Source organism: Pyxicephalus adspersus, chromosome 10 (genome assembly GCF_032062135.1).
Source record: "Pyxicephalus adspersus chromosome 10, UCB_Pads_2.0, whole genome shotgun sequence".
Taxonomy (NCBI): domain Eukaryota; kingdom Metazoa; phylum Chordata; class Amphibia; order Anura; family Pyxicephalidae; genus Pyxicephalus; species Pyxicephalus adspersus.
Window position 1 is genome coordinate 51366177 of NC_092867.1, and position 22989 is coordinate 51389165.

Consider the following 22989-nt stretch of genomic DNA (forward strand, 5'->3'; position numbering starts at 1 on the left):
GAAAAGACAACAGGCCAATAGAAGATTCTGTTTCGCTATAATGCTTGTCTGAGTCACGATCGGTACGTAGTCGTGATGATCCATGTATCCATCAGAAGGGTAGTTAGGAGAAAAGGGTAACAATTTATAGGGGGGTATGAAGAAACGGTGTGTACAGTGTGAACAGTGTGTAAAGGCAACTTTCCTTTTTTTTCCATGGGTACAAGAAAATTCTACATTTGACTAGTGTTCTGCTGTGGTAGGCTCACACTCATAGGCGAGTAGAGCTAAAAACAACTGAATGAGGAAACCAGTCAAAGTTCTGTGGCAAAGAGCTTACTAAGTTTTACTTAGTAATTTATCTTTCTTAACTTCCAAGGACCTCTTGATTACTGCATCTCTGTATAATTTTGATTGTTGGGGAGAAGACACTTCCTCCAATAAAGTAATACCTATAGGGGGCATCTGAGTAACTGAGGAGAATGTTAATTCCCCGGATTCGTTGGGTTCCAAATCAGATGGGGAGGATTTGAGAAATTCCTCAGGGTCCTCTGCCGCAGTGAATGGATGGTTAGACCCCTGGTAGCAATAGAAATAAAGGGTGACAGGGTATGCCAACATGAATCTAACAAAGTGGAGCAGACTTGTTAGAAAAGATTTCTCTTGTGTGGCACTTTCGCTGAGTAAACTGCAAACAAGAGGAACCCTGCGCCATCAATTGATAGATTACGTTGAGATCTGAATGCCGTGAGAAGTTCAGAACCGTCTGGATATTTCAAGAATTTAGCTATGATAGGTCGTGGTCTTCTCTGATCTTTAGTGAGGGGGCTAAATTTTTTTCAGAATGGTCAAGGCCTAGTCATTCAGGAATTGTGTTTGACCAAATCGTTGGTAGCATGTTAGGCTTGATTAACTCAGGGAGTCCTATGATACGCAGATTGTTGAGCCATGACGTGTTTTCTAGGTCGTCGACTTTGTCAGAACGGGAGCTGATTTGTGATTTCATAGTTGCTATTTGTGTCAGGCTTTTATTAGATCATCTTCCTTGGTGGAGATTCTTGTTCTGGGCCTAAGAAGCACTGCTACTGCCTCTGCTAGTTTTGCATGATCTGTGAGGTGTTGGTAGGACTGAGGCAGAGTCAAGCTGCCCTTTTTAACGCTCATAACATTTTATTTTGAAATAATATACAGAAACTTTAAATAAAAAAAAAACTAAAAAGTCCTGTGGACTTTACGTACATGATTTGTATTATGTGATTTACAATGATGAGCTGTATTTATTAATCATAGTATCTGACAGTCCCTCAAACATTCCTTGGTGGGGATCAATTACTACCATTGAAACACAGGTACTTAGAAGATTCTCATGAGATAATTTTTGAGGGAATGCCTGATTCCTTCTTTTTTAAGTAGAGAACTTAATTTTGGATGTATAATTTTAAATTTTATTATACAAAGATACATATTAAAAAAAAATTCTTAACATCAACATAATATGGTAAAAATATGTCTCTCATAAAAAAGTAATGTTAAAGGGAAGGTATTGTTTTTAACTCACCGGCAGTCCTGTCAGGCGGTTGTGTTGAAGGTAAAGGTAGCGCAAAGAATGGAGTCCTTGGAATAGGTCAGCTGGCAGCCTGTGGATGTTACATTGATACAAGTGCAGGGAGAGCAAAGAATTCAAACCACTGAAAGTATCTGGCTGTAAAGGTGGCAAATTTGGGTTCTTTCCAAGATCCAACTCCTCCAGATGCTCCAGACCCTGGAATGTCCCAGGACGCAAGACTGAGATCCGATTTGAGAATAGCCAAAGAACAGATGTGAAAGGAGAAAAAAGTCGGGGACCTAATTCTGAGATCTGGTTGTTCTGCAGGAAGACCCGCCGGGCCTGATTAGGTAGAGGTGATGGGACACGTGACAGGTTGTGTGACTGGCAGCTAGCTGTTGGAGGTGAGGGGTAACAAGTGCAAAGGGAAGGGCAAGGAGAGAGAGTAAAAGGATAAGAGTGTGAGGGGGGAAGGAGGGGAAGAAGACTTAAGAGGTACAAGAGGAAGCCTAGGATGGAGACAAATAGGCAAAGGGAAAAAACAGTTGAATGAAAAGACAGATGAAATTAGGGGGAAAAAAGCAGAATAAAAGCGAATAAAAATATTAGTTTTTATAATAAATTTAACTTGGTATATTAAAGAAAACATTTCAATTTTAACAAAGTCTATTTAAAATACACCTGAATGTCAGGATACATTTGTAGTTAATAAATATTTGGTCCTAAAAATGTTTCTCCTGAGAGATGAACCTGATAATAGCCATGGGCATAACAAAATTTTAGTTTTACTGTACAATCATGGCCAAAAATGTTGGCATCCTTGCATTTATGTCATAAAATGCACCACCTTTCCCAGAAAATTGTTACAATTGCAAATGCTTTGGTATAGTCATGTTTTTCTATTGTTGGAACTGGAAGAACACAAAAAATCTGGGACTTTCCACACAAAACGCCACAAATGGCTTGGAAGAAAATATTGGCACCTTATGAGATTTGTACTACATACTTGTAATTTAACTCACCTCTAGCAATTAGCAGATGCTGTCAAATCCCACTTGAAACCATTTAAAATGGAGAAATGTTGACTTGTTTGGTTGTCTGTGTGTAACACACTGAGCATGGAGAAAAGAAAGAAGAGCCAAGAATTGTCTGAGGATTTGAGAACCAAAATGATAGAAAGTATAGACAATCCCAAGGCTACAAGTCCATCTCCAGAAATCTTAATGTTTCTGTGTCCACTGTGTGCAACATTGTAAATAAGTTTATAGCCCATGGCACTGTAGCTTATCTCTCTGGATGTGGATTAAAGAGAAAGATTGAAGATATGTTATATCGAAGAATTGTTGGATAAAGAACCTTGATCAACTTCCAAACAAATCCAACCTGACCTGCAGGCAGAGGGTACAACAATGTCATTTTGCACTATCCGTTGCCATCTGAATGAAAAGGAATGCTGTAGCAGGAGACCAAGGAGGGCCCCATTGCTGACACAGAAACATAAACAAGCCAGATTGGAAACCACAATCCTTCTGGGAGAATGTCCTCTGGACAGATGAGGCAAAAAACAGTTTTTCAGTAATTCACATATTTAGACTGTTTACAGAAAACAAAAAGAAGCCTTCATAGAAAAGAAGTCCCTACAGTCAAACATGGAGGAGGTTCACTTATGTTTTAGGGTTGCATTGCTGCTTCAGACAATGGTAGTCTTGACTACCACCCGTGGAGAGATCAAAAAGCAGCAGTTGGGAGAAGCAACCTTTTAAACCTGAGAGACATGGCTAGTAAAGGATTTGGTCATCTGTGTTGACCTTCTTGGTCAGCAATGCGGATACACCAAGTATCCCTGTTATCTGTGCAAGTGGGACAGCAGAGCTTGTGAGAGGCATTGGGTGGAAAGGAATTGACCTCCAAGATCTGCCCTAAAACCAGGTGATCCAAACATTCTACATGAGCCAGTTGTTGTTGGAAAGTTTAATATATTCCAGCCTCTACACATGAAACTGGGTCTAATGAAGCAGTTCCTTAAAGCTTTGCCAACTGACATTTGGCTTTTCCTAGCCTGTCATTTGAAAAAATAAAAGCCGGTGTATTTGATGGTCCACAGATTCGGCAGCTCATCAAAGACGAACATTTCATCAGGACAATGTCAGAAGTAGAAAAGAATGCTTGGTTATCATTTAAAGCCATTGTGAAGGACTTTCTTGGAAACACACAAGCAAATATTTACACAAAAATTGTCCAGAAACTTTTGGAGAGCTACAAAATGCTTGGTTTCAATATGAGCATCAAGGTGCATTTTCTGCATAGCCATTTTTCTAACTTCTCAGAAAACCTTGGTGCAGTCTGTGATGAGCAAGGTGAATGATTCCACCAAGATTTGAAGGTCATGGAAGGACAGTATCAGGGTAGATTGGATGTACATATGATGGCTGACTTTAGTTGGAGCTTCTGGCAGGATTGTCCTAAGACTGAACACTCCAGGAAAAGCTATAGGAGTAACAATAAATCTTTTGTATGAACAAAAGAAATTTAAATAAACAGTACATTCAAGTTATTTTTTCATTATTTTTTCATTGTATGTAAAATTTGTAAGTGTTTTGTCAAAAATGGGGGGTACTCTGTATCATAAAAACTGGATGTGATAGCAAAAAACTGTGGTCATTTCTGTATTCACCACCCAAAACTTAGTACAAAACAAGTGTAAGATGTAACTCAACAAAAAATGCGTTCCCTGGTGTTACAAAAAGCGATTAACATCAGTTATTTCTTCCAAAGGGTATGATACCATTTATTGAGGGTGCCAAAAATTTTTTCCAGGCATTTTTTGATGTTTTGTGTGGAATGTCTCTGTTTTTTTTACTTTGCTTTTTTGTGTTCTTCCAGTGCCAGCATAGGAAATAAATGTGACAATACCAAACCATTTGTAATTGCAACAATATTCTGGGAGAAATGGTGCCTTTTCTGACATAAATCCAAGGTTGCCAATATTTTTGGCCATCGTTGTATGATTATCAATGTTTACCATTTGTGGTGCAAAATGATCCAAAATATCAATTCCATCAGTAAAAATAGCACTACCCAGACAAAATTGCAACTAGTTTTAAACCAAGGACACCAAAGAAATGTAAAAGGAAAACTGTAACTTTAATACAAATATCCCTAAAATGCATGTCTCCTTCCCTCAACAAGCTTCCTAAGTGTTCCATCTTACCATTGTTGAGCCAAGGGGGTCCAAGTCTTTTTTTAAAAACTTTCTTGGTTTTCACTTTTTCAGTAGGTCCTCTACTACACATTTGAAGATTAACAATTGTTGGGTCTCCCATAAGAAGTAATGGGAAATATACTGTGAATATATTGTCCAGCCTGGAGAGTTTTGGCACTCAGTGGCCACATGCCGAAGATCTATGTAGACGTCATCAGGTAAGTGAAATGCATGTGAAATTTGCAGAGGGATGGAGGTGTGTGGCATTTTTATGATATCTGTAATAAAGTAGTACTCCAATAAATAGCCTTTTCACAGTTCTTATGTGACAAATTCTGTGTACAAAAGAGAGTGATCCAGACAGATGAAAGTAAAATTGGATGTATGGGATTTATTTTATTTTGTCCACCCCCTACCTACATTTCTACTATGCATAAATATATTTTCCGTTTTACTCTCTGCTTGGCTCTGCTATACCCTTTTTTCTTATTAATATCCTTTGACCAGAACATATTCAGTTGTCTCTCTGCCTTGTTTAGAATTGGATCTCACTGCCTTTTCTCTCTTACCCTATTATCTCCTATTTCTTACCCTACCCATTATTCCCTCCACTCCTCCTTTAGGAAGGTATATACCTTCCTAAAGTCCAGGAAGCTCCTTTTGGAACTCTGATTTTTACTTTGTTGTTCCATGCTTGGTGTTTTTTTTTCTTTTTTCATGGTCTTATATTGATGTTGTTTATATGCTATATTATGTTGGTTTGAAATTTTTTGCATATATGTGGCCTCACGGATTCTTTCGGGCAGGATTTGATTAGATTGTTCACCTCCTCCTACCACAGACCGACACTTTCCCCCACATAGGCCCACCGTCTATTTCAGGCGGTAGTTTGGGACTTTTTGATCCTACCTTAGTTTTCACCCAACTCCTGAGAAGTTAACCCGTCTCGCCTGTCTGGTGACCCCTTTCCTTATCTTCATGTCGCCACCCACTACACATTCTCAAATTTTGAAATTTTGATCTCTTAACACCAAGGGCCTTAATAGTCCCAATAAGCGTTCCCAACTATTATATGCCCAACATAAAGCTAGAATACAAATAATATTTTTTCTGGAGACCCATTTCCAGACAACCTGGATCCCATCTCTCTGTAACCGCTACTATCCTATTTGGTTCCACAGTTCTAACCCTGATTCCAAAAGGAAAGGAGTCTCTATAACATTCCATAAATTGCTATCAGTTTAAATCATAGATACCCATTCTGACCCACAGGGCAGATATTTATTCCTTACAATTTCCATATGGGATAGGAAGTTTACTATAGCATCCTTTTATGCACCCAATCAGCAGCCCACAATGGCCATTACTCAACATTTGGAAATCTTAAAAGGAGTGGCTGAAGGCACTATCATAGTGGGAGGCGATCTAAACTTTGTACTTGTACTTTGTACTTTGTGCTTGATACATCCTCTGGGAAAACCTCCATCTCCTACCTAAATTGAACTCTTTCCGATCCAAAGTGTATGAGCTTAGGTTGGTGGACATTTGGCATACACTTCACCCAACCACTAGGGACTATACTTTTTATACTTTATTCCCCACTTTTTATTCCCACAGTAACATAAAGCATCTTAATCACAAAAGAAAGTTGGTACGTTATACCATATAAGATGCCTTATATTACCTAACAATTTATATTAACTGTATATACTAACAAAATACTGTTATGTTAGACTGATAATTTCTCCTATTTATTAATGCACTCAGATTATACATGCTAAAGCAAACAGCTCCCCCTGAAGAAGCCAAATGTAGGTGAAACACGTCAGGTAACAAAGCTGCTGGCACCTGTTGACTGTTCCATCAATTTTTTTGCGTCGGCGTACAGCCATCTTTGCTAAACTTATTTATGATGATGACTAAATACTTGTACAGTAGGTGATAAATGTCTAGTCTTGCTATTATATAAAAAATTGACAAAATTGAGAAGGTCTTATATCAATTTTTCTGCCAATTAAGTGGAACCATAATGGTTGTTGTTTGTATACTGATTATTGAATATAATTGAAATTGCCTCAAAAACCCTCTTTTGTCTTTTTTGTTCTGTTGATGGCTCCTGATGTAGTCTTGGATCTGACAGCAGCAAGGACGCATCTACTTGAATTATATGACTTAGTTCACAAGCGTTATAGAGACCGCTTCCATAAAAAGGTCTATCAGTATGGGCATAAATGTGGCAGGTTATTGGCGCGTGGCTTGCACCTGCGTTCACCTGCCAGATACATCCCCTCTATACGAATTTTCACCGGTAACTCATTCCACCCATACCTGTGTGTGCCTACTCTTGGTTGACTCAGTTGGCAATTCCTGTACTCATCACTAAGGCAAGTAGGCCTTAGTCCTACTATGATTGCGAGAAAATCAGCACTTTATTCCTTACCAAGGGCTCGAGTAAGGGTTAATGGTGCTCTGTCCAAATATTTCTATATTCACAACGGAACAAGACAAGGGTGGCCTCTATCCCCATTGCTCTACGCTTTGTTAATGGAGCATTTAGCTGTTGCCTTACGCCACAACCTAGATGTTAGAGGGATAGTGCTGGATGACTCACATTATAAATTGTCATTATACGCAGATGACCTGCTTCTTTATATTTCATCCCCATACATTACAATCCCCGCTATCTTGTCAGAGTTTTTAGTAATTTTAAGGTTAATCACTCAAAATCTTAGATCCTTAATATTACACTAGATACTAACCAAATATCATCTTTTGGAGCAAACACTTCTTTTAAAATTTGTAAAGAAGCGAATAAATATTTAGGTGCGATGATAACCTCTTATGCCTCTATTTTGTTCTCTTACAATTACTCCCCCCTTTATAGTAAACTCCAATCTGAACTTCAGAAATATACCTCTCTACCATTGGCTTGGTTTGCACGGGTCAACACTCCTAAAATGGATACTTCCAAAGTTATTGTATCTGTTTCAAACAGTCCCAATCTCTATATCAGCCAATTATTTACGTAATTTGCACAGTCTAGTTCCCCATTTTTTGTGGCGGTCGAGGCACCCCAGGTTGCCATTTCGTACATTGGCCAAACTGAAGGTCAGAGGGGGGGTGGGGGTTCCTGATATTATGTTTTATTATAGGGCATCGGTCTTAGTGCAAGTGGTGGATTGGTTTCATATTAGTGACTCTAAAGAATGGGTGAGAATTGACCTCAAGTCCCTACCTTGGGTGGATTGTTCCCTTTTATCTCAGAATGTCCCATTGCCTAAGCTCACTTCTGACCTTCTACATGTTTGGAATATTTCTATTAAATCAGGCTCTTTATCGACAGAACCTGGTCCCATGACACCTTTATTTGATAACCCGGCATTCCTACCAGTCATGAGTACATCTCACTTTTTATCATGGTGAGGCGAGGACGACCGATATCTTAAGGATATACTGCTCAATGGCCAGGTTCGTCCTTTGGCCTCCCTAAATATACCCAATACTGGTAGGATGCTTTTGTGGTTTTCACATAGACATCTTTTGTTTCCTCTTTCACTAACATGTCTTTAATATGTAGAGGCTTGACTGAATTTGAGAAGATGCTCAGTTCTACCACACGCCCTACCCATGTAATCTCGGTATTATATGGCCTGCTAATTGGGGACTCCAGCTTTGCCCCTCCTATATACACACAATAATGGGAAAGAGACTTGGGAGGGTTGATAACTGATGAGGAGTGGGGGAAATCCTTTGTACTTACACATAAACTGACGTGTAAAGCCCAAGAAACAAACTATAAAGTTCTATCTAGATGGTACTGTTGTCTGGTGGACTTTCATCGTATTTCTGTTCAACAGTCTGATAGATGCTGGTGCTCCCATACACAAAGAGGAACACTACTGCATATATGGTGGACATGCCCACTTTTTTCAATTTTGGGAGTCAGTAATTCACTTGTTGTAGGTGTACTGGGTCCTCCGTCCCGAATAATTCTAAATTAACACTTCTTTGAATGATCCTGGGCTCTCCTAAACTTATAAAGAAAGGCCTCCTCCACGTCATTTTCTCACGGCTGCTAGGGCTTTGATCCCGCGCTCTTGGAAACAAGTAAGGGTTCCTTCCATAAGAGATTGGGTCATATGGAAATGCTAGTGGCAGAGGATAATGACCACACAGAACAATGTAAGCTGACATGGCCCGCATGGGACTGGTTTAAAGAATCCCCTTAGATTCAATTACATTATTGCTAAGACATGTTGGTCATAGACTTTTTGGTCCTGATGTTGAGAGCTGTCACCTAAATTCCAAACTATACACAGGTGTTTGAAAGGGAAAGTATTAAGGTTAAAGTAAGTTTTAAGATCATCCTGAACTTGGGGGGAGAAGGTAGGATCTTGCAGGAGAGATTTGTTTAAGCACCATTGCATGAGGTAGGTCATGCAAGAACAAGGTAAGAGAAACGGGAGCATAATCAGAGAAAGCTATGTTTCCAATTACAGAGAAATGCTTGTTAGATATTGGAAGGGAGGTAAAAGGAAATCAATCGAGGAACAAAGTGCAGTTCCTGCAAATTGGATTGCGAATCCACTACACATTGGTTAATATTTATGTCCTTGCTGGTTATCAAGCTTTACTGTACTGCAGTTAATCCAACTATCCAACTATCTAACTCACATCTAACTTCACTTCTTTACATGACTTGGGTGTCAATATTCCTGGTTATATAGTCTTCCGTAAAGACGGAGTCAAACGAAAGGGTGGTGGTGTCCGTCTGTATGTGAGAAGTGATCTGAAAGTGAATGTGAAGGAAAACATTGCTGATGGAACAAGCGGTGAGGTTGAGGCATTATGGGTGTAGTTGAATGTGGTGATGCACAATACACAATTAATTATTGGAGTCTGCTATAAGTTCCCAGTGCTAAGGAAGAAACAGAGAATCAACTACTAACACAGATAGAAAAAGCAGCAAAAAGTTTAAACATGGGGGATTTCAACTACCCTGACATTGACTGGAGTAATGGCACTACAGGAACAACAAAAGGGAAGAAATGTATCAATTTAATACAAGATAATTTTTTGGTATAGTTTATAGAAGCCCCAACAAATAATACTCCGCTGGACCTAGTTCTTTCTAACAATGCAGAACTTATAACAAATGTGCACATAAAGAAAATCTGGGTAGCACTGACCATAATATAATTTCATTTAATGTAAGCTGTAAACAGGAAGCAAAAACGGGAAAGATAAAAAACATTTAATTTTAGGAGAGCAAATTTTCCATTATTAAGGGCAGCTCTCTGTGACTTGGACTGGGAAAGAAAATTGTTCTCAAAGAACACAGGACAAAAATGGGAATGTTTCAAATTTGTTCTACACAAGCACACTGAAAAATATATTCTAATGAGTAATAAGTTTAAGAGGGTAAAATTGAAACCTATGTGGCTCACAGCTGATGTTAAAAAAGCCATAAAGAACAAGAAAAGGCATTCCAAAAAATAAAAATGAAGGATCACCTTTATCGTTTAAAAACTATAAAGAATATAACAAAAGATTTAATAAGCAGATAAAATGTGCAAACCTTAAAAAATGAAAGACAGATTGCAAAGGAAAGTAAGTCAAACCCCCAAAATTTTTTAAAATATAATAATATCAAAGAGATCAGATCTGAGCATGTAGGCCCCTTAAAGGATGTCTCTGGTTTGGTAACTGGGGATAAAGAAAAGGTGGATTTACTAAACACTTTTTTTTAGCTTTGTGTATACAAAGGAAAATGGCAGAAAAAGTCCAAATTCATAATAGCAATGTCACAGCCTTACATGAGACACAATGGTTTAAAATTGATATGATTGAGAGACAGTTGGGCAAAATTAAGGTTGACAAAGCACCAGGACCTGATGGATTACATCCATGTGTCCTCAAAGAATTCAAATTCATTTTTTAAAATTTTTAGAGACTCTTTAGTCACTGGCATGGGACTGATGGATTGGCATAAGGCCAATGTAGTTCATATCTTTAAAAAGGAAGCAAAGTCATTACCAGGTAACTACAGACCAGTTAGTTTAATGTCCATAGTTGTAAAGGTCCTAGAGAGTTTAATAAAGAACCACATAGAGGAGTTTCTGCTTGAAAATATTATTATAAGTGATAGTCAGCATGGCTTCAAGAAAGACGGAAGTTGTCAAACAATTTTACTCTCTTTTTATGAAGAAGTAGGTAAACAGGTAGACAGTGGAATAGCAAGACTTGCACTTTGCTAAAGCATTTCACACCGTACCCCACAGGCGGGTAATATTCAAGTTAGGGTCAATAGTAAATGGATAGAGAACTAGCTTATAGACCTCATCCAGAGAGTTGTAATTAATGATTCATACTCTGAATGGTCTAAGGTAATTAGTGGTGTACCCCAGGGTTCAGTGTTGGGACCCTTACTGTTTAACATCTTTATAAATGATACTGACTTTGGGATTAAAAGTACCATTTTTGTGTTTGCAGATGACACCAAACAATGTAATGAAATTAAGTCCATACAGGATGTGTATTATCTACAAACAGACCTGGATGTACTGTTTGATTGGTTAGCCAAGTGGCAAATGACATTTAATATAGATAAATGTAAAGTTATGCACTTGGGGGCTAACAACATACATGATTTATACTGTTTAGGGAGAATACATTTGGGGGAGTCAGAAATGGAAAAGGATCTGGAGGTTCTGGTGAATCACAGACTTAATAACAGCATGCAATGCCAAGCTGCAATATCTAAATCTAGCAAAGTACTTTCTTGTATTAAAAGAGGAATAGACTGCAGAGATGGAGACATAATCCTGCCCCTGTACAAAGCATTGGTCAGACCACATCTGGAATATGCAGTCCAGTTTTGGGCACCAGTTCACAAAAAGGACATTGTTGAATTGGAGAGAGTGCAACTAAACTAATAAAAGGAATGGAGGAGCTCAGCACATTTTCACAAATTCAGTAAGTAAACAACAGATTGTAAAAGAGTAGGACACCCCCCCCCCCAAATTCCTTATAATTGTTTATAATTTATAATTATAAATAAATAAACAGTAAATAAATAAACAGTAAAAATAGCAGGGCATGTAGGCACTTAACAAGACAATTTAGATTTGGTGGCTTTTGACAAAAAAAGAAAGGTCTAAATTCCTTTTTTTAGCTCTGTGTATACAACAAAAACATTGAAGCTTGGATCCCTAATGAGGATTTTATTACTAATTACTACAACCAACAAATTAACTCAAATTAACAAGAAAACTCAAATTGCTATGGTCCATACAATAGACAAAACAAGTGAATAAAGCTTTTGGGTCATATAATTTATCCTGGTATGTTCTTAAGGAGCTGAGCTCTGTTGCTTTAATGGACTTTTTACAACCAGTAAGATACTTTTTTCTACAATATAGAACAAAGTCATTCTTAGGCAACTACAGACCTGTAAGTTTACCTTCTAATAGTTGAGAAAATACTAAAGATTTTAATAAAGGAATGAAAAGAAAAAATATCATAATTGTTGCCGTTCAGTTTTGAACTGGTTGATCTGGACATCTGACATTCAGTTTGGTTCTTTTAGACCCAAAGAATCCTATTGATTAAATTAACATTAACGTTAAATGTACACAGCAAGCTGTCTCTGCTCACTGTGTTCTTTACCAACAGGTTCACAGCCTAAAATTTACAGCCCAACATTTACATTGATTAAAAGCTGGTTTCTTTTGTAAATAATAAGGCCTTAAGCAGATTAAAAAAAGAAAAGAAAAGAGCATTCCTATTGGCTGGTGGCTGATTGGGGCATGAGCCTGTGTGACTAGGTGATTTACAGTGCAGTATTGAATGAATGGGGAACTGTGGAAACAGAAATTGACAGTGTTGGTGGAAGGGAAGTACCTAAATATGAGGGAATAAGCAAAAGGAGTGGATGTGGATATATTATATGTGGACTTTGTGACATTGCACACGTAGCATTCAACACAGTAACACACAGGTGTTAATTTGTAAGTTAAAGTCTAAAGGATTACAAAATTCTTCATGGAAATTGATCCTAAACTGTTGGGATCCTTACTAGTATTGTTTGCAAATTATATAGAATATGGGGCTAAAAGTAATGTGTCCAGGAATTAATCTGCTCATTGGCTCATTGCTGGCCAGATAATCATCTCCTAACATGAAATGCCTTTTTTGGGACACACAGTAGTATTTGAGAATATGGAGTAGACTGAAATCATCATTCTCAATTGACCAATAGAGACCTATTATTAAACTATGCTAGAAAGTAGGATCTAAATCCTCGCCCAGGTTCTTTAACCAATCAGTCAGTGTGTTGTCTTCTCTGATTGTTTGGTGCTAATGTCAGGGACCACCATCCAACTGCCATATCAGACCCCTGTGCAGTATCATCACCATCATCCTGATCTAATTAGCCTTGTCACTTCCAATTGTGGAGCCCTTTGTCACCCTAATCTGCATTGTCACCCTATTCCTTCCTGTCACCCTAGTCCACAATGTTACCATAATCTGCATTGTCACCCTAAACTGTGTTGTCACCCTAATCTGTGTTGTACCCTAATCCGCAATGTCATCATATTCTATGTTTTCACCCTCATCTACATTGTCACTCTTATGCACACTGTTATCCTAATCTGAATTTTCAACCTCATCTGTGGAGTGCATTGTCTCCCCAATTGAAATTGTCACCCAAATCCGTGTTGTCACCCTGATCTGAATCGTTACCCGCATCCAGGATGTTATCCTAATTTGCGTGGTCACCCTAATCCATTTTGTCACCCTAATCTACGTTGTCACCCATCCACAATGTTATCCTAATCTGTGTTGTTGCACCCATCTGTGGTGCTCGGTTACCTAAATAAAAATCCTCCCATGTGAAGTCTCCTTGCTCAGGAGCTGGGCTGACACCCCTCTTCCCCCCCTGTCCTGCATCCAACATAAGCAGCCAGTAGCGGTGCTTCAGAGTGAAAGGCATCATCACATGTTAGGAAAAAAGAGAAAAAAAAAAGCAATAAACTTGTTGACCAATCAGGGCCGTGGGAGTGATACTAAAACATTCCCATTTTTTTGCTTGGCAGCAGATTCAGTACTTATTTTTCCTCTTTGATAGTGTTGAGCAAACCCGAACTTACGATTTTGGATACCCAGACCCGAACCCGAACTTTGCCGAAAAAATTTGGGTTCGAGTTTGGTGTTCAGGGCAGCCAATCAACAAGCTTTAAAGCTGTGGGCACTTAGAAGCCATCACAGCCATGCCTAGTAATGGCATGGCTGTGATTGGCCGGTGCATCATGTGACCCAGCCTCTATAAAAGCTGGATCACATGTAGCACCGCCCATCAGCTCTGAGTAGTGCAGGGACAGGAAGCTGAAGTGAGGGACAGTGTTAGGAATCTTATCTGGCTATTTGTTCTGTTGGTGACCGATAGTGAATTTTATGTGGGTGCTATACACCAGCTTTGCACCCCTGACAAAGAAATATAATAATTAATCTGGCTGTTAATTCTGTGGGTGACCTATAGCGATTTCTTGTGGGTGCAATGCACCATCTTTGCACCCCTGACACAGAAATATAATAATTAATCTGGATGTTAATTCTGTGGGTGACTTATAGCAATTTTTTGTGGGTGCAATCCACCATCTTTGTACCCCGACACAAAAGTATAATAGTTAATCTGTCTGTTAGTTTCACCTGCATTGTATACCTGACAGGGAAATAAATATAGTTAATCCGTCTGTTAGTTCGGTGGGTGACATATACCCAATTTTTGTGAGAGGTACACCTGCACTGCATACGTGACAGGGAAATTTATATAGGTAATCTGTCTGTTAGTTCGGTGGGTGACCTTAAAGAATGAGGAGAGCATCAAATAAGGGACGTGGCCCTGGTCGTGGTGCTGCTGTTAAAGGGAGAGGACGTGGTCGATCTGTGCCAGCTACACGCCCAAATGAAACACCTTCCTCAGTTGCACGTAGGCGACAGAACATTCAGCTTTATTTTGTAGGCCCAAATACTGGTGTACGAATGGTGAGGCCAGAACAAGTAGAGGCGGTAGTAGATTGGGTGGCTGACAGTGCCTCCAGTTCCTTCACATTTTCTCCCACCCAGTCCCCTGCTGAAAGCACAGAGTTGGCACCTGCAGCCCATGGGCATCTGTCTTTCATCTCACCCCCTTCAAATCAGCCCAGCAGTCTGAGCCCCAAGTCATGCAGCAGTCTCTTATGCTTTTTGATAACTCTGCTGGCAGGGTTTCCGTGGGCCATCCCCCAGGAAGTGGAAGAGATTGGGTGCACCGATGCCCAACCACTTATGTTTCAGGATTTGGACATGGGAGGACCACCGTAGCACGTCTGTGATGATAACGAAACACAGGTGCCAACTGCTGCGGCTTTCTGCACTGTGCAGACCGGCATTGAAGGCAGGGGTGAAGAGTGGGTGGAAAATGATGTGGAGGATGATGAGGTCCTAGAACCCACATGGAATCAAGGTCATGCGAGTGACGTGTGCAGTTTGGAGGAAGTGGTGGTGGTCACACAGCGCCAGCCGCACAGCAAAATAGGGAGCAGGGTGCAAAAGCAGAGTGGCCGTACCCTAGACAGTATGCCTGCTACTGCCCATCGCACCCAGGGACTGAGCACACCAAAGCCAGCTCCAAGAAGTTCCCTGGCGTGGCAGTTCTTCAGACAATATGCTGACGACAAGACGCGAGTGGTTTGCACGCTGTGCAATCAGAGCCTGCAGCGAGGCATACATGTTCTAAACCTGAGCACCACCTGCATGACCAGGTATCTAAATGCAAAGCATGAGCTGCAGTGAAGTAAACACTTCAATAACCACTCCCCCTCTGGAGTGACAGTGGCACCTGCCACCCCGCAAACAGAGAATGTGGCAGCAACACCACCACCTCCGTCACCGTCACCAAGCATCTCCACACTGTCCCATGGAAGCGTTCAGCTGTCCATCTCCCAAACACTGAAGAGAAAGAGGAAGTACCCCCTACCCACCCGCAATCCCTGGCCCTGAATGCCAGCATTTCAAAATTCCTGGCCTTTGAAATGCTGTCATTCCGTCTGGTGGAGATGGAGACTTTTAAAAACCTTATGGTGGTGGCTGTCCCACAGTACGTGGTTCCCAGCCGTCACTACTTTTCCAGGCGAGCCATCCTTGCCCTGCACAACCAAGTGACGGACAAAATTAGGTGTGCACTGCGCAAAGGCATCTGTGGCAAGGTCCACATGACCACCGATACTTGGACCAGTAAGCACGGGCAAGGAAGTTATATCTCCCCACTTGCACACTGGGTAAATGCAGTGGCGGCTGGGCCTGAGGCGGATAGCAGTTTCTCTTTGCATCCAGTTGCCTCCTCTTCCTCTTCTACTCCACTTCCTCCTTTACCACCTCCTCATCCGGTGAGCGTAACACCTTCACCACCAACTTCAGCACAGCCAGGGGGAAATGACAGCAAGCTGTTTTGAAACTCATCTGTTTGGGGGAAAAACCCCACACCGCACAGGAGCTGTGGACGGGCATGGAACAACAGACAGATGAATGGTTGGTGCCACTGAGCCTCATGCCCGGCCTGGTGGTGTGCGATAACGGGCGAAATCTCGTAGCAGCTCTAGGCCTAGCCGGTTTGACGCACATCCCTTGCCTGGCGCATGTCCTGAATTTGGTAGTGCAGAGGTTCCTGAAAAATTACCCTGATATTTTAGAGCTGCTGCAGAAAGTGCGGGCCATCTGTGCGTGCTTTCGGCATTCTCACCCTGCTGCTGCTCGCCTGTCTGCGCTGCAGCGTAACTTTGGCCTTCCGGGTCCCTGCCCCATATGTGATGTACCCACAAGGTGGAACTCCACCTTGCACATGCTGGAGACACTGTGCGAGCAGCAGCAGGCGATAGTGGAGTTTCAGCTGCAGCACGCATGGGTGAGTCGCTCTGCGGAACAGCACCACTTCACCACCAACAAGTGGGCCTCCATGCGGGATATGTGTGCCGTGTTGCCCTGTTTCGAGTACTCCACCAACATAGCCAGTGCCAATGACGTCGTCCTCAGCGTTACTATCCCACTTCTACGTCTCCTTGAAAAAACACTTCAGGCGATGATGGAAGGGGATGTGGCACAGGAGGAAGAGGAGGAGGAAAAGGGATCATTTCCATTGTTATCAGGCCAGTCATTCACAAGTGGCTGGAGCGTGATCGGAAGATGCACGAGTACAAGCATATGCTGGTAGACGCGCTGCTGATGGCATTCCCACCTGACAGCGGGGGCTCAGTGGAAGCACAAGGCGAAGGCAGAGGAGGAGGAAGAAGTCGCCAACGCAGCTGGAGCACCTCAAGCACCTCAGAAGGGAGGGTTAGCATGGCCGAAATGTGGAAAAGCTTTGTCAGCATGCCACAACAACCAGCACCACCAGCTGATACGGAACATCTTAGCAGGAGGTAGCATTTCAGCAACATGGTGGAACAGTACGTGTGCACACGCCTACACGTACTGACTGATGGGTCTGCCCCATTCAACTTCTGGGTCTCCAAATTGGGCACATGGCCTGAGCTTGCCCTTTACACCTTGGAGGTGCTGGCCTGCCCTGAGGCCAGTGTATTGTCCGAACGTGTGTTTAGCATGGCAGGGGGGGGTAATCACAGACAAGTGTAGCCACCTGTCCACAGCCAATGTGGAAAAGCTCACGTTCATTAAAAAGAACTAGGCATGGATCCCACAGGTCATGTCTGTACCTTGTGCTGAATAGATAAGTATACCGGCCGCACCCAGCCATTGTTATACTCCAGCGCACTTTCTCTTTGCATTCTCTTTTCTACTTCCTAATGTTTTGGGGTCTTCCCAAATTTATAAAAATATAAAAAAAATAAATAAATAAAAAAAAAAAACAACAAAAACAGTATTGGCTACCTCCTCCTCCTCCTTCACCACTGCTTCTACCTACACCGCCACGTCCACCGCCTCCTCAACCTCCTACTCCACTTTGATCTCTGCCTTCTAGTTCACGATTATTATTTTTTTCTATTATATGTTATTTTATGTCATTTCAATATCCACATTTGTTTGCAGGGCAATTGTCCTGCTCTTACACCCATGCACCCATTGACTATTTTACAGGCATTTTAGTGCTCCAAAGTTCAGGTCCCCATAGACTTCAATAGGGTTCGGGGTCAAGTTGGGGTCAAGTTCGGGTCCCGAAGCCGAAGTTTGAGCCGAAGTTCGGCCAAACTCGGCAAACCCGAACTTCCAGGTGTTCGCTCATCCCTACTCTTTGACTGATAATGTCAATCTCCCATGAGCCTTTACAGTCTCTCTGTGGCAATAGAAAGCACAGGGGGAGGTGTCAAAGCAGTTTTATGTACAGTTTAGGGGGTTTAGGGGCTTTAAACAGAAGTAAAAGCCGGACAGATCAGTATAAATTAAGTTTACAGCATAATCCCAAATTGAAAGTGGGAGTATAGGTCCACTTTAATATCAGATTTTGGGCATTAGTTAGACCCTATTGTGGTGTTTGTGTTTGGTTTTTAAAGCATACATATAGTCGCAGAGAGGGATTTTAAATGCAAATATTCCCCTTTAGTTGTGTTAGCTAAAAGTAAAGACAGTTCTGCAGAAGAAATCTTATAGTAGAAAGAAAAGAATGCATTCAGGCCTGTTTTTTTTTTTTTTCTAATTTGGGAATAATAATTCGCTTGTAGGACTTTACTGGGTGCAACTTCTGCAACTTCTGTATTTTACTTATCTTATGGATCTTCTCAGTAAGTTGATGAAAAATCTTCCAGCTAATCATCAAACCTTTAAAATTGCTTTTCCTACCCCATAAGCAAGGCCACAAGCAACATTTTCTCTTGGATTTTAGTAAAAAAAAAAAAAAAAAAAACTTTCAGCCTGTGACATGCGTTTACATAGACACAAACAATTAGCCGAGCCAAATGCCCATATTTTGTTAATAAATAAGCTCTCTAAGCTGCTCTGAGAGCTTCTCAAATGTGCAATGGGGACCTGCACTTCCAGACGCAATGTAACAAGCTCTATGATTGACACTAACTGAATGTGGTGATATGAGAAATATTAATATTAATGCCTGAAGTTAGGTTGTAAAGTCTATTAGTTTAAAAGTTAGAGAGGGTATGCTAGATGAAAGATGAGCTAATTACATAAATATTTCACGCAATATGGTATAACAATGATCCCTTACATTATTACAATAAACTCTATCCATGGGTTAGTAGGCTTTGTATGTTAGCTGCAGCAGTTTTTTTTAGGGTCAGGCCATTATCCAGATCTAAGCTGTCCAGTTACATTTTGATTGAAGTTTTGGGTTGTCAAGTAGGAAGACACAACATCTAACTCAAGTCAAGGGTTGTTAAGAAAAAGTCCTATCACCTGGACGTGGGCGACATAACTCACAAGGAAAGAATAATAGTACCTCCTACATTGTGGGCTTTGCTGAGGGCTGAAAAGGTTATTTCATTGAGGTGTGCTGCACATGTGGCACATGTAACAATGGATCAGGGGAGATTAATATAACCAATAAAACTACAGCAGTACATTTGATGCATTTGAATGAGCAGTCTTCCATAACTTATAAATATAAAAATATATCAGAACTGTTGTCTTATCAGTAAATGTACCGCGTGACAAATAATTCCAATTAAAAATACCTACACAGGTCTAAAATTTGCAAGAAACAATGGCACTCCTCTTCCAGCACAGTATCACTATATCATTATTTTCTCTTTTTCTTAATACCTGAAATTCAATACAGTAACATGAAATATTTACTAGGTTGTAAACTATCTACCTTCCCCTCCCTTAATCCGGATAATACAATACTTTTCCTAAGCTCCCCTGACATATGTGCTAACATTGTAATATAATTTTAGCATATGTATCTGAAGTTTATTTTAGTGAAAAACACTAAAGCTGTTGTAGACTTGTGATAACTTTTTAATTTAGTACCTATTCATAAATACAAATTTATTCTTACAGTCAAGGTATTTGGGATGCTGCAGAAACATTATCTGGGAAAGGAGAGATACTGGTAAATAGGCTTGGATGTTTAGTTTGAAACAATTTTGAATTGAATGTTCAGGCTCACAACATCGATTAGGCGATGTTTCAAACCAGGCTATTTGATAATCCCCCCTGGAGACCCACATCTTTGCTACAGGGCTCATTTGCACCCAATTGAAACAGATTAAAAAAAAAAAAAAAAAAAGATATGCCAGCATTTTTGCTAATGCTGTTAATACAATGCTTGATAGTATCCTACTGTGCACTGTGGTAATTTTCAGTTCATGTTCATAAAACTGTTGTGCTAGTGTGTTTGGGAATGCCACTTAAAACGAATGCCGAACTTACCTTCTAACATACATTTGAAAGAAACAAAATTGGAGTGGAAGCAACAATTCCACAAAAAAAGGGAAAATAAGCCCTAAAGCAGGTGCATAAACTGCAATTTGTGCCATGAATGCATGAAAGTGTAACTCTAGCTCAGATTCTAGTGCCTGGGATTAGAAGGTACAGTGGGGGTTTGGTGTGGAATGTTGAGCCAACAAAATACACACAAAGTTTCTTACTTTTAGTTTTCTTTAGCCAGATTATATATCCAATGTCAACAAAGTCAAAGTAAAAATTCAGAAAAAATTAAAAAATATTTCTATAGGACCACCAAAGGTAATAAGTGATATTTTTTTGTAGGGCAGCAGGGGCCCACCAGAGAGCATAAAATAATCTAAATTGGGGGGCATATGCCTGGGCTAAACTTTAAACCCAAAAATGTTTTTCCTGTTTCTCTTTATCTCATTTATCCCTATTTCTGTTTTGAGGAAAGTGCATGTTCTTGTGCAAATTAATTTATAGGAAATAGAAGGATCAAATACTCATTTGGTGCAATCTTAATATATATCATAAAAATAGCAGTTTCTTTACCCCTTTAGAAGAACACAGCACCATCTTCCTAAAATTAAAGGTATTTGCAGGGCTTGCTCTCATCATACATAGGGGCAGAAGTCAATTCTGAAACAGCTGTATGCAATTTTAAATATTTGGTTTTACAATATTGAGTTGTATATTTACTATAAACCATTATTTCTGGAAGTGCAGTTGTTTACATAAAAGCATAAAAAATAATTTGCGTGGTCCCTCTCTCACTATAACATGTTTAGTTGTTCTCTTTTTAATAGTCAGTGCCATAAAGTGTGTCTCACCAATTTCAAGAAAAGTGGGGAACCTGTAAGTGCTCTGCAAGAGCTGGATTTGGAGGACAAATTTAAAAAGAATGCTTTACAAAGCCTCTCCAGATTTTCCATTTTTTAACAATTTTACAAATGGCAGTGAAGCTGAACGTAATGAGAACGTCAATTTATTTAATTACATTAATATTTTAAAATGTTTTTCTACCATTTATAAATACATTTTTTCTGCTTAAATTAAAAATTTTTTTTAACATATGATGAAGTCATACTTTTCTGTTTTGGCAGCACACTATACTATACTATGCTATCATCATAGCATATGTGTTGAATTTTAAAAAATTCTGTGATGTAAGTACAGAAACGTGTACTTGCAACAAAGTTAGGGACATTAAGACATAGAGAGCCAGGTGGCTCACAGAGAACAATAAGAGCAGTAGCATATTCCTGTCTACTAACAAGTCATGAAACATAGTTACTTTGCCCTAATACCAGGACCAAACAATCATAGGTGTCTCTTAGGGCATTACTACATGGACTGATGGTTTAAAGAAAATGTTAAACCTTTTAAACCTGGTAATTTACTATCCTTTTAAATTTGACTTAAGAGACCACACAGGTGTAGTAACTAGTGTGTTGTAAAAATCACACTGCAGGAAAAAAAATACTAAAAAACATAATATGTTGCTTGTGTTGTGCGTAGTCAGCTTTGGCTTTATAGCAAACTAAATCTGATAAAAAAAATATTTGTTTAACACACATTCTGTATACAGTTTTTGTTTTACAAAACATGGGACCTTATTTTAACTTACACATAAAATTTTCTGTAACATTCTAGCCTAATACTTTGCAGTTAGGTTGCAATGCATTGAAAATGGTATATGGATCCTTTAACTAGAATCCATTAGTACAGCGGTGCGTAATATGTTGGCGCTATATAAATCCTGTTTAATATTAATAATATAAATAATATTAATTAGTTAATAATCTGCAGTTTTTTTTTCAATTACCTGTCTTTCATCCATTGTTGTATTGTATTCCATAAAATAACAGCAAAGAGTAAAATGCTTCAATCCAAAGAATTGATGTTTATTAGTAAACTAATAAAACTCTGGTTGCTGTGGGTTACTACACTTTGACTATCTATATTGCGCTTCATATTGACCTTTCTTTTTTTTTTTTTTTTTTACTACTACTGACTGTCACTTGTGTACTTGCATGAAGAAAATAATTTATACTTGCATAAAGTAAATAATGTAACAAATGGTATCTTACCTCGCAGGGTGAGCTTGCACTCTGTTTGCATCCTTGTCTCTGGAGTGGATGAGAGGTGCTCAGTGATAGATAGAGAGGGAGGGGGGATATGTGAGAACAGCAGCAGAGGAGAAGGAGGAGGAAAAACATAGGGAGCTGTGTGTAAGCAGATCTTACCATATGCAACTATATTATTGCTAGAACATGGATCCTAGTAGGGCTACGTCAGATGATTCTCATTCGATTCACGCTTAAGGGCTAGTACAGCGGCTGTCCAACATCGTTCATGGATCTGTCCTTTCCAAGGATGAAAATCTAACGTGTGTATGTATCCTATGTTTATGTCTTTAAGCAAACACAGCTTGTACCACTAAAACTAAGACAAACCCTTACACTCAGAATCCAATCCAGAACAAGGACCCCTGAACCCATGGAACATTTTTTGCTACAAATTTTCTGTGTGTCCCCTCTATTTGTCAGAAAGTTGTCATGCATTGCATTGACTCAGGTGAAGGAATGGGTGAGAGTTTTATTTTACAGCTCAAAGTCACAATTTGCCTACAAATTTATATTCTAATTATAGGGAGTCCAAAGGAAGCACAGTATAAAAGTTCAAAAAGAGGGATAGCCAGAAAAAGGCCAATAGGGCACATAGACATTGAGAATAGTAAGAAAAAAATGTGAAATTGTGGGTGTGGTTTCAAAGAGAATGGTTAATGCAAAACTAAACCTTTCTTCACTATATTGCCTGTGTTGACATATTCACCTGGTCTTGCTCCAGCTTTGAGGCTTTA

General features: G+C 39.8%; 1 protein-coding gene across 2 annotated transcripts in view; it reads right to left on the bottom strand.

Annotated features, from left to right (window-relative positions):
• The window catches only part of RTN4RL2 (reticulon 4 receptor like 2), a 74062-nt gene extending 51703 nt beyond the window's left edge, over positions 1-22359 (bottom strand). The window contains exons 1-2 of one of the 2 annotated variants that reach the window (XM_072424327.1): positions 22217-22359; positions 1538-2034 (exon numbers count right to left, since the gene is read on the bottom strand). In XM_072424327.1, the coding sequence (XP_072280428.1) occupies positions 1538-2034; positions 22217-22247 (528 nt within the window). In that variant the 5' untranslated portion in view covers positions 22248-22359. Of the gene's footprint in view, positions 1-1537; positions 2035-4736; positions 4864-22216 lie in introns of those variants that run through there. The other variant, XM_072424326.1, reaches the window with a different exon arrangement.
• Positions 22360-22989: the final 630 nt, after the last annotated feature.